This window comes from Podarcis vaucheri (genome assembly GCF_965113315.1).
Source record: "Podarcis vaucheri genome assembly, chromosome: 16".
Lineage (NCBI taxonomy): Eukaryota > Metazoa > Chordata > Lepidosauria > Squamata > Lacertidae > Podarcis > Podarcis vaucheri.
Genome location: NC_138754.1, coordinates 44100017 through 44112968, shown reverse-complemented (window position 1 = coordinate 44112968; position 12952 = coordinate 44100017). Strand labels below are relative to the sequence as shown.

Here is a 12952-nt window from a genome sequence, read left to right as displayed (position 1 = left end):
CTCGGCTCCACAGCTATCCCAGCCACCCTGGCCACGGTCATTCTTGGGGTTTTCCCCCCTAGACAGTGTTACAAGCAGTAAGCTGACCCAAAGGTGACCGTTCTCTGATGCCATGCCACCACTGGATCATGTTGTGCTAGCCAGCTCATCCCTAATATTGTTGGTGGTCCTGCCAGTGAGGCTACGTGAAAGGCGATAGTCTCCGTATGCCTGGAAACCCTCATTCTCATTGGTGGGGTCTGGTGCGTCACTTCCCCTCCCAGAAGCTCCCTGCCATCAATGGTGGTCACTTGCAAGGGAAAATCCAGGGGCAGCAGGTGGAGTTGGTGCTCTAGTGCGAAGTCCTTGCTGAAGAAATTGCAGGAACTGCCTGAATCCAACAGCCCCTTCACCTTGACTGGGTGCCCATTCGGGAGTTCTTGCACCACTTCTATGGCTATAGCCACCCTGGGGGGGTCTGGTTGGGGCATTTCTATTGGTTGCTGGCCTGGCTGCTGTGCCCGCTGAGTGGCAGCCAAGCGTTGGCGTTTCCCTGCTCCTGCCCCTTTTCCACCTCCTCCTCACCTCTTGCAGCTCCCACCATCCCTTGCCAGGCCTTTCTTTGAGGGCAGACCCTGGCAAAATGTCCTGGCCGCTGGCAGAGGAAACACTTCTTGGTGGTTTTCCAATCCTTTCCCTCCCTCTTGCGACCTTCACTGGAGTTTGAAACCTCCCGCCCGCGCGCGCCATCTATTTCCATTGGCTCCGCCGGTGGGGAAGGCTGCCTTGGTATTTCAGGAATGCGGTAGTCATGGTAACGTTCCCCTCTCCCTTCGCGCTTCTCCTGAGCCCGCGCTTCCTGTCTTACGCCAATCGCAAGCACAGCCTTGGTCAGCTGATCCATCGACTGTGGGCGGGGCTTTAGGAAAGCTCGTCCTTCACCGTTGGGGACAACCCCTCCTCGAACAACATCTGAATGGGTTCAGAGTCCAATTCCCACCCGAGCCGGTGGACTAACATGGCAAAGCGTGACCAGTAGTCTCTAACTGACTGGTTCCCCTGTTTACAGCCCATCAGTTCCCACCGAGTCACACTTTGCTGTACATCACTGGAATACATCGCATCCATCGCCTGGAAGAATTTCCTCAGGTCTTTCAAGGTGGCATTCTGCATTGCCATTAGGGGCCTGATCCATTCCCTGGCCCCATCCTGCAGATGTCTGACAATATAGGCCACCCTCTCCCCATCGTCCGCAAAATCCTTATGCTGCAGTTCCAAAGCGTACTCTATTTCCGTTCGGAACGCGTTGTAGTCCTGGGGCTTCCCCCCAAACTTGTGTACCAATCCCGGTACTTTCCTTGCTACGGGGGTGGGTCTGACCTGTGCATCATGAGCCCACCTTTCTTCCAGCCACGCCGTCAGAAGAGCCACATGCTGTTCCAAATCTCGGTTCCTCTCCACCAGATTTTGCACTCCAGCTGCTCCCTCCGTAGCACCGGCTTCTCCGGTTTTGCTCATGATGCTGTGGGTAGTGGAGGACCCATGTTCTCCCCGCTGGTCTCCGGCGAGGAGTCTTGGAGCCCCCTCACCGATTCCCCCATCTGCCCCCCTTTATCCCTGGTGTTACGCTGATTTCCTTCCCCAGCTGATGAGCTGCCTCTCTCCCTGCTGGGCCCTTCTCCAGCATCGCTTGAGAGCCTTGCCTCCGCCTCTGGCTCCGATGTCAGTTCCCTGACACTTGACATACCACAGATATGCATGCCAACCAAATACATTGTTAAAACCTTCCAAATCCAAAACGTCAGTATTTTCAAGAAGCATCCATTCTCTCAGCCAACAAAAAGCAGCTAATTCATAATAAAGTTTAAGCTCTGGCAGGGCAAATCCACCTCTTTCTTTAGCATCAGTTAATATCTTAAATTTTATACGAGGCTTCTTGCCCTGCCAGACAAATCTAGAGATATCTCTCTGCCACTTCTTGAAACAATCCATTTTGTCCAAAATTTGCAATGTTTGAAACAGAAACAGCATTCTTGGCAATACATTCATTTTTATCACAGCAATTCGACCTAACAATGATAACTTCAAATTTGACCATATTTCTAAGTCTTTTTTCACTTCAGTCCAACATTTTTCATAATTATCCTTAAATAAATTCACATTCTTAGCTGTCATATTAACCCCTAAATATTTCACTTTCTTAACCAGTGTTAATCCTGTCTCCTTCTGAAACTTATCTCTCTCAATCTCAGTTAGATTTTTCTCTAAAACCTTAGTTTTCGTCTTGTTCAACTTAAAACCTGCTACCTGACCAAATTCTTGAATCAGATCCAGAACTCTTTTAGTACAGTGGTGCCTCGCAAGACGAAATTAATTCGTTCCGCGAGTTTTGTCGTCTTGCGATTTTTTTCGTCTTGCGAAGCACGGTGTCAGGAAAGTTTTGGAAAAGCTTCAAAAATCACCAAAGTCTTTAAAAACCTCAAAAAGGCTACCACACAGCGTTCTATGAGTTGCTCCTCAAAGTCAAGTCGCAACTGTATTAACGGTGTTAAGAAAAAGGAAACAAACGTTTCCGTCTTGCGAAGCAAGCCCATAGGGGAAATCGTCTTGCGAAGCAGCTCAAAAAACAAAAAACCCTTTCGTCTTGCGAGTTTTTTGTCTTGCGAGGCATTTGTCTTGCGAGGTACCACTGTACTAGATTCTGGCTCCTGTAAAGTCAATACCAAATCATCAGCAAATGCTTTCAGTTTGTACTGTTTGGCTCCCACTTGTATACCTTTTACCAGTTGGTCCTTTCTAATCATATTTAGCAAAACCTCCAGGACCGATATAAAAAGCAATGGAGAAATTGCGCAACCTTGTCGTGTTCCTTTCTCAATCTTAAATTCTTCTGTCACTACGTTATTCACAATTAATTTAGCCTTCTGTTCTGAGTAAATTGCACCTATACCATTTCCAAAGCCTTGACCAACCCCCATCCCCTGTAAATTCTTCTTCATAAAACTCCAAGAAAGTCAAAGGCTTTTTCGGCATGCACCAATATCAAAACTGCTTTAATATTGATCTTCACTTGTAGTTTTTCTAAGATATTAATTATATTCCTCGTATTGTCAGACAAGTGTCTACCCGGGAGAAAACCCGCTGGATCTTTATGAATTTCTTCTGTTAACACCTTTTTTAATCTTCTAGCCAAAATGTCTGCAAAAAATTTGTAATCCACATTAAGCAGTGATATGGGGCGGTAGTTCTTAAACTGTGTCTTTTCAATCTCTGTTTTCGGTATAAGTGTAATATATGCTTCTTTCCACGACTCTGGTGCCTTTTTCCCTTCCAATATTTCATTACAGACTTCTTTTAAAGGTTGTATTAACCATTCTTTTAATGATCTGTAGTATCTTGAAGTCAATCAATCCGGTCCTGGGGATTTACCCAGTTGCATGTTCTGGATGGCCCCTTCTACTTCCTGTTCTGTTATTTTATGATTCAGCATTAACTTATTTTCCTGGGAATTTTTTTGTAGTCCATTAATTTTCAAAAAATTATCAATGTCCATTTCTTTCTGCGTCTCCTGTGTATATAGTTTTTTAAAATACCTCTGGAAACACTTTCTAATTTCCACCGGATTCTGTATATTCTTTCCTTCCACTTCTAAATTCATAATAGTGTTAAGTTTTTGTCTTTTTTTCATTTGCCAAGCCAACAATTTTCCGCACTTGTTTGCCGATTCAAATGTCTTTTGTCTCATCTGTTTAATCTTCCATTCTATTTCCTGATTCATCATTTTCATATATTGTACTTGATCTAACTTTATCTCTTTTAAAATCTCCTGCGACTTTGGTTTCACCCTCAGTTTCATAGAATCATAGAATAGAATCATAGAATCATAGAGTTGGAAGAGACCACAAGGGCCATCGAGTCCAACCCCCTGCCAAGCAGGAAACAGCATCAGAGCACTCCTGACATATGGTTGTCAAGCCTCTGCTTAAAGACCTCCAAAGTAGGAGACTCCACCACACTCCTGGGCAGCAAATTCCACTGTCGAACAGCTCTTACTGTCAGGAAGTTCTTCCTAATGTTTAGGTGGAATCTTCTTTCTTGTAGTTTGGATCCATTGCTCTGTGTCCGCTTCTCTGGAGCAGCAGAAAACAACCTTTCTCCCTCCTCTATGTGACATCCTTTTATATATTTGAACATGGCTATCATATCACCCCTTAACCTCCTCTTCTCCAGGCTAAACATGCCCAGCTCCCTTAGCCGTTCCTCATAAGGCATCGTTTCCAGGCCTTTGACCATTTTGGTTGCCCTCCTCTGGACAGGTTCCAGTTTGTCAGTGTCCTTCTTGAACTGTGGAGTCCAGAACTGGACACAGTACTCCAGGTGAGGTCTGACCAGAGCAGAATACAGTGGCACTATTACTTCCCTTGATCTAGATGCTATACTCTTATTGATGCAGCCCAGAATTGCATTGGCTTTTTTAGCTGCCGCGTCACACTGTTGACTCAAGTCAAGCTTGTGGTCAACCAAGACTCCTAGATCCTTTTCACATGTACTGCTCTCAAGCCAGGTGTCACCCATCTTGTATTTGTGCCTCTCATTTCCCCCCCCCAAGTGCAATACTTTACATTTCTCCCTGTTAAAGTTCATCTTGTTTGTTTTGGCCCAGTTCTCTAATCTGTCAAGGTCGTTTTGAAGTGTGATCCTGTTCTCTGGAGTGTTAGCCACCCCTCCCAGTTTGGTGTCATCTGCAAATTTGATCAGGATGCCCTTGAGTCGTTGATAAAGATGTTGAATAAGACCGGGCCCAAGACAGAACCCTGTGGCACCCCACTAGTCACTCTTCTCCAGGATGAAGAGGAACCATTGATGAGCACCCTTTGGGTTCGGGCAGTCAGCCAGTTACAAATCCACTGAGTGGTAGCATAGTCAAGACTGCATTTTACCAGCTTCTTTACAAGAATATCATAGAATCATAGAATCATAGAGTTGGAAGAGACCACAAGGGCCATCGAGTCCAACCCCCTGCCAAGCAGGAAACACCATCAGAGCACTCCTGACATATGGTTGTCAAGCCTCTGCTTAAAGACCTCCAAAGTAGGAGACTCCACCACACTCCTTGGCAGCAAATTCCACTGTCGAACAGCTCTTACTGTCATGGGGCACCTTGTCAAATGCCTTGCTGAAATCAAGGTAGGCTACATCCACTGCGTTCTCTTCATCTACCAGGCTTGTAATTCTGTCAAAAAACGAGATCAGGTTAGTCTGACATGACTTATTTTTCAGAAATCCATGCTGACTATTGGTGATCACAGCATTCCTTTTTAGGTGCTCACAGACTGTTTGCTTAATGATCTGCTCCAGAATCTTCCCTGGTATTGATGTCAGACTGACTGGGCGGTAATTATTTGGGTCCTCTCTTTTCCCCTTTTTAAAAATAGGGACAACAAGAATTTTTCTCCTTGTGTTTGAATTTCAAATGCAACGAATCTTCCTTGATCATCTTTAAATATAAATTTTGGTGATAGGCTCTCCTTTGCGTAGATGACCACTCCTCTTTTTTTGACTTTATCCGATGAAATAAATTCTTGGCCTAATCTTTTATTATTCAATAACTTCCTGTGTAGCCTTGCCACATGTTTTCTTGTAAACAAATCAAGCCCAAATGCTCTTTTTTCAATAAATGAAATACTCTCCGCCTCTTTTCGGGGGAGTTCAGTCCATTCACATTCCAACTCAAGACCTGCAGCGCCATCATGTGGTTACTTTGGTACCCCCCCAACTGCCCCCAAAGCTTGCTCCTCTTCTGTTGGTTGTGGTGGTAGCACATTCACAGGGGGGTCCAATCCAAAGGATAATGTCGATATGTCCAACGTTCCCCTGTTTGGTGATCTTCTCTCCAATGCTCTTTGCTCTGATCCTCTATCTGGTGGACAGGGACTCTCCATTGAGTTATCCTCCCTCCCCTTCCCAACAATGCAGATTTTACATCCACAAAGTGATTGGTGCAAGAACCACTTTTCTGTCCTATCTGTAAAAAGCCCTGTCTGTAAAAAGGCCCCCATAATTTGGCTTGGTTCAGACATAACATCTCCACTTTGCACTTGAAGGGAAGAGATTTCAAGCTTCACTTTCTGGTTCATAGCAAACTATACTTTGTTGTTATAGCCAGGGTGGAAGGGATGTGTCTCCAGCCCACAGCCTGCCCAAGTTCATCTACAGTTGCAATTAAAATTATTCCACCCCCATTGCAAATCAGGTTTATTATCAAAATTTACAGAATTTCAGCAGTTGGCAGTGAGCAAATCAAACAAAAGCAATTGAATTAGCTCAACACAACAGATGTTTCAAATGGTTTCCCCAAATTCAGCTGAAAATGCCACTTTAACTGGTTTCTCCACTCTCACTATTCATCAACCCCCTGAATAGAATCCCTCACAAATACAACAGGTGTTGTCTCAGGCACACCTGATGCAACTAATCAAGGGCTTGAGACAACATAAACAATAATTGCATTACCTATCAATAATCATATATGGAAAAATCATATTGTCAGAGCTGCCACCCAGTCCCAGCTCACATAGGACCAAGTCCGCCAGCGTTCACTTTATAAGAGTCTTTATTAAGTTACAGGTTTCATTTCCGAACTGCAGCGTGCAGCTCTACACCTTCTGCCCTAGGTCGGCGAAGACCCGTCTGAGTCCCCGCCTCTTGCACACCAGCTTAATACCCTAGCCTTGCTCCACCTCCTTCGCCTCTCCCTACGTCTCTGGGTCCTTCTGCCCCCCTGGGCCTCCTCCCTTCTACTCTCCTCTGACGCTGACCCCCCTGATCCTTCTGCCTCCTTGCGGCGGGCTTTAGGACCTGGCTCACTCTCCGGGCTGCTTACTGCTCCAGCTTCCGCTGCATTTGAACTTGGCGCGCGCGCCCAACTCTCTACTTTCCTCTTAACCGTTGCCTCGCTCTCTGAGGAGGGCGTGACCACCCCTGACTCGTGCCCTCCCTCCTGCTGACAGCCTCCGGAACCCGATGCCTGGCTACCTTCCTCCCTGCTGCTCTCAGTCTTGAGCGTGGGTCCCGACTTCCAGCTGCTGCCGCCCTCAGTTATGAGCGTGGGTCCCGACTTCCAGCTGCTGCTCTCTGAATCTCCTCTGTTCCCTTCCTCCTGGGGTGTCCCCCCGGATCCCCCCCTTGCTCTGCTCACTGGGGCTCCCTTTTGGGAGTCCTCTGACTCACTGCTTAGGCTTGGAGATCTCGGGTCGTCATCATCACTCATTTTCCCTTCGGATTCCTCCCCCTCGCTCTCTGCTTCCTCCCTTCTCTGCGTCTCTGCTCCTGAACCCCTGACACATATGAATATGTTATGATGCAAGACCACAAATGTTCAAAGCAAATGCACTTGCAAAGCACAGGAGCTGATTGTGCATAATTGGTGTGACCGTGGAAATAAATATTTGCAGTTTTCTTAAACAGCTTCTTGATTCTTAGATTCTTTCAAATTTGTTATGAACTTCCATTTGTGCCATCTCACCCTTCCTGCAGGCAATTCAGGGTGGCGTGCATGCACTGCCCCACAACCCATGGTGGCTACAGCTGATGGGAGTTGTAGTCAAAAAACACCCAGAGGGCATCGGGTGGGCAAAGGCCTCTCTCCTTGCCCATTTAGCCTCACAACAACCCTTCTGTGTTCTTCTGCTTACAGCGAGAGTCAGCTGAGTCTGGGGTCAACCATGAGCTTGAACTTGGAACCTGAAGAAAGCGTCAAATCGTGGTCCAGTTTGGCATCGGCATGGTCCTCTCCATCCAGGCAAACCGTGGACAGCCGTGGTACCCAGAGCCTGAGGTGAGACTCATTCTTAAGTGTACGAAAAGGGGTGTCTTCTGAGCAATGCAACAGGTTTGTAGAAACTAGGGCTGTGCATGTCCACCTCCATTCCCTGGATCCAATTCAGATCAGCCCCAACTTGAGACAATCCAGACCTGACCTGACTCCTCCGACTGGAGTGTGATCTGGAAAATGGAGCCCATGTGAGCTTGCTGCATTTTGAGACGTTACCTTCCCTTCCCCCAAACACACTAATTAGGGAGATTCTAGCCCTGAATTGTAATCTAAATCTGTCAGTGAGCAAACCCCAGCTCCCCTCCTCCCCCTGGTGTTCACCTTATATAGTACTGTAATTAAAAGTTGCAACACTTTATGTATGATCTTTTTAACTTGAGAGAGATTTTTTTTTTTAGTTGCTGAGGAGTCAGTCCCCTGGTGTGCTGAGCAGGGCAACGGGGGCTGTGTAAATTCTGGCAATGCTATCCAGCCCCTCCCTCTGATACAAAGGGTGGACCTTCTTTCTGTGGGTTAGACCTGGCAACCATCCCTTCCACCCTGGCTAGCATAGAGGGGAGGGGTAGAGCCTCCAAAATCAGGGCCAATGTGCTGCTGGATCCCAGATCCTGGGAGCTGCTGCTGTGCTCTGGCCCTGCCTCTGTCTGACCCATTGTGTGAACTCAGTTGTATTTCATCTGATCCATCTACTGCAGTTATTAAGTTTGCAGATGATACTACCATAATGGGTCTAATTACAGGTGGAGATGAATCGGTGTATGGGGGGAGGTTCAAAAAGTATCTACATGGTGCCTAAAGAATAACTTGCACCTAAATATTAGCAAAACAAAGGAGATGGTGTTGGACTATCGGAGGAAGAGAGGGGAACTAGCCCCGTTGTATATCCGGGGGAAGGGGGGTTGTGTGGAGAGAGTCCATTTAAATTCCTGGGAGTTTACCTTAGTGAAGACATCACTTGGAAAAACAATATAACTCAGGTTGTTAGGAAGGCCCAACAGAGACTCCAATTCCTCAGGGTCTTGCGAAAGAACAATGTTAAATAACAACTGATAACCTCCTTCTACTGGTCCACAATAGAAAGTGTCCTCTCATATTGTATCACAGTGTGGTACGTTGGCTTGACAGCCACGGACAGAAAGTCTTTACAGAGGGTGATGAACACAGCACATGGGCTTGTCCCCTGAGCCCGCTAGATGATATCGCAAGGGATAGATGCTATTAGGGGATGATTAGCTGCTTGTGCTTAAAATGGTTCCCCTTCAGAGTTTGTGCGGCCCCACAAACCTCTGTGTGTGACAGAGCTCCTCAGACATGTCTGCTCTAGTCACTGTTAGAGTCCGACAGTGGCTGTTTGCGGAAACGCCTCCAACAAAGAAGTTCCTTAACGGAAACACGTCTCCTGGACTCACGACGTGACAGCTTCCGACGAAGCATGGGTCTCCCTGCAATTGCTTCTGACACCTCCCCACTATTTTCACTGGACGTGTCTCTCACCCCTTTCTCCCCCCTGCTTCCTGCCTGCGCTGCTGCATCTCTCTCAGTATCCCTGAGATCCTCCTCCAGAGACCCCGCGCTCCCCCTGCTGGTCCCTGCTTTGGCTGTTGAGTCTCTCCCAGTCTCTGGGAGCCCTATCACCTCCTTTCCCTCTGAGGTCAGTTCCCTGACATCCACCTCCCCTCCAGGGCCCCCTTCCCCCCCGCCCCCTCCCTCTCCTCTGGGCGGTGAGGAGCTGAAACCCCGAAACGAATCCTCTTCATCTTCCGACGTCTCGAACATCTCCCTCCATCGGTCTTTGTTCCGACTCGCTGAATCCTCCTCCACCTCGGAATCAGAGAACCCCTCCAACTCCTCTTCTTCGTCTGTGGTGGCGAAGTATTCCCTCCGGAACCTCGCCACTGGCTGGGGTTTTCGAGGGAATCTCTGATGAAAAGTTTCAATTAGAACCTCGTCATCTACATCCTCTGCTCTGACCCAGGTGTTTTCCGACTCCGGTTCCCCTTCCCACATTACCAAATACTCTACTTGCTCTCCTTTCCACCTGGAATCTAGGATCTCCGCTGCATGGTAGCTGTGTTCTTTTTCCTCCATCGCTGGTCCCCTATTGACCCTCCCCTCTCTGTCCCCTATATACGGTGACAGCAACGATCTGTGGAACACTGGGTGCAACTTCATGTGGTTCGGTAACCGGAGTCTGAAAGCCACTGGGTTGACCTGTTGCGTGACTTCAAATGGGCCCAGTCTTTTGGGTCTTAACTTCTTACAACCTCCTTTAAATGGTAACCCTTGGGTGGACAGCCACACCTGGTCTCCCACCCTAAGGCTTTCCCCTTCCCTTCTGGTTTTGTCTGCCTGCCTCTTATATTCCTCCTTCGCCCGGTTTAAATTAAGTTGGAGTTGGCGATGGATCGCTTCCATTTCTTCAACGAACTGTTCTGCTGCTGGAACGCTCCAGTTCTCCCCCTCCCCCCCTGGGAAGGCTCGGGGATGACACCCGTGATTGGCCAAAAAAGGGCTCATTCCCGTGGACACGTTCTCTGCATTGTTGTAAGCAAATTCTGCCAACGCCAGCTTCTCCACCCAATCATTCTCTCTGTCATTAACATAACACCTCAAATATTGCTGGAGGACACCATTAGCTCTTTCCGCCTGCCCGTTGGTTTCTGGATGACGGGCAGTAGAGAAATTAACCTCTACATGCAGTAAGCTCATGAGCTTCCTCCAGAACCTGGAAGTAAATTGTTTCCCTCGGTCCGAAACCACCCTCAAGGGGGCGCCATGCAACCTAAACACATTTTCCACAAACAATTTGGCGGTTTCTTCTGCTGTGACCGCATGTGAGCAGGCTATAAAGTGTGCCATCTTGGTTAACAGATCTACCACCACCATAATGGCTGTTTTCCCTTTGGACCTGGGCAAATCAGTCATAAAATCTATTGCCACTGCCTCCCACGGTCTTTCCGGCGTGGGTAGTGGTTCTAATAAACCTGCCGGTGCCCGCCTCTCCCCCTTGGCTCGTTGGCAACGGTCACACCCTCTCACATATTCACGCACATCTTCCCTGACCTTGGGCCACCAGAATTCCCTGGTAACCAGCCACATGGTTTTGTGTTGCCCAAAATGCCCTGCTGTGGGGTTATCGTGCAGTTGCTTGAGTACCTTTTCCCTCAATTCCCCTTCAGGTATGTATAACGCTCCCTTGTAGTACAACGCCCCATTTCTCTCCTCAAAACCCCCGGGTTTGTCTCCCTCCCTCCTAAGACTCCTGAGTTTGTCCTGGGCGTATACATCCTGCCCCGTTCCCTCTACCAGTTCCCTTTGCCCCACCAATGCCGCCCCACACACCCAGCGGTCCTCGGGAATGACATGGGTCTCTTCGGGTACACCCTCTCCCTCCAAATATTCAGGTTTGCGTGAGAGAGCGTCCGCCCTAACGTTCTCCGGGCCTGGTACGTAACAAATCTCAAAGTTAAATTTGGAGAACTCCTGGGCCCATCTCAACTGCCGTTGGTTGAGCACTCGCGCAGTTCTCCAATACTCTAGATTCTTATGGTCCGTGCACACTTGCACCTTCTGTTGTGCACCAATTAGTAGGTGCCTCCATCTCCGGAAGGCCTCATAAATTGCAAGAAGTTCCCGGTCGTACACCGTGTAGTTCCTCTCAGACTTGTTCAGCTTCCGCGAAAAGAAGGCACACGGTCGCCACTCAGACCCCTCCTTCCCCGGCTGCAGAAGAAGCACCGCCCCTATGGCTCGGTCCGACGCGTCTGTTTCGACCCTCAGCTTTTTTTGTAAATCCACATGTAGAAGTTGTTCGCCAGAGGCGAAGGCCCTTTTCAGTTCCTCAAACGCTCGCTCCGCCTCCCCCGTCCAAACAAACTTCTTTTTGCTGCTGAGACAGTCCGTGATGGGCGCCGTCAGGTGGGCGAAGTTGCGGATGAACTTACGATAAAAGTTTCCAAACCCTAGGAACCTCTGCACATCCTTCTTGGTCTTGGGTGTTTTCCATTCCAGCACCGCTTGAACCTTGCCGGGGTCCATGGCCAACCCTTTGTCTGACAAGCGGTACCCCAGGAATTCCACCTCCTTGGTATGAAACTGACACTTCTCCAGTTTCACCCACAGTCGGTTGGCTTGCAGCCTGCTCAACACTTCTCTGACGTCTCTCACATGTTGCTCCTCATTCTCCGAATACACCAACACGTCATCTAAGAAGGCCACGCAATTCTTGTAGAGCAAAGGCCCCAGTACGTGGTTCATGAAAGCTTGAAAACACGCGGAGCCTGTTTGTAATCCAAAAGGCATAACTAAGTATTCAAATGCCCCCAAAGGGGTGAACATGGTGGTCTTCCATTCATCCCCTTTCCTTATACGTATCAGGTTGTACGCCCCCCTTAGGTCCAGCTTTGTAAAAATCTTTCCCTTCCGCACCCTGGTCAAAATATCATCAATCCTGGGCATAGGAAAAGCCGCCGGCTCTGTCACTGCATTTAAGGCCCGAAAGTCACATACCAGCCTCGGCTTGTCCGTGTTTTTTTTGTCCACAAAAAACACTGGGCTACCCCCCGCTGCCTTGGACTCTCTGATGAAGCCCCTCTTCAGGTTCTTGTCAATGAACGCTCGCAACTCCTGCATTTCCCTGTCTGACATGGCATACAACTTGCCTACAGGAAGCTGTGCTCCAGGGAGTAAATTGATCTGGCAATCAAAGGGTCTATGCGGAGGTAGTTGGTCAGCTTCCTTCTCGCTGAACACGTCGCTGAGATCAGCATACTGTGGTGGCACCTTCCCCTTCTCCACTACTTCAGTCCCTGCCAGGGTGGCTTGGGCCCCTGCTGACCCCTTTTCCCCCCTGCAGTGTTCTAAGCAATGTGCGGAACCGAAGGAAACCACTCTTTGATGCCAGCCCACCAGCGGATCATGTAGGGCTAGCCAGCTCATTCCCAAAATAATGGGAGCACCTCCCAAGGTGGCCACATTAAACGCTATCAGTTCTGTGTGCCTTGCCACCCTCATTATCATTGGGATGGTCTGCAAGCTGACTCCTCCTCCCAACAGTTCCCTGCCATCGATCGTGGTCACCTGCAGGGGGTTGCTTAAAGGGATAGTCTGTATCTGGTGTTCAGCAGCAAACTCCTTGCT

The 12952-nt window shown here is 48.5% G+C and overlaps 1 protein-coding gene across 1 annotated transcript in view; it reads left to right on the top strand.

Moving 5' to 3' along the window:
- Nucleotides 1–12952, top strand: part of MYO18B (myosin XVIIIB) — a 330944-nt gene that overhangs the window by 281478 nt on the left and 36514 nt on the right. Inside the window, exon 40 of the mRNA XM_082204380.1 lies at nt 7676–7816. Coding sequence (XP_082060506.1) covers nt 7676–7816 — 141 coding nt within the window. The remainder of the gene's footprint in view (nt 1–7675; nt 7817–12952) is intronic.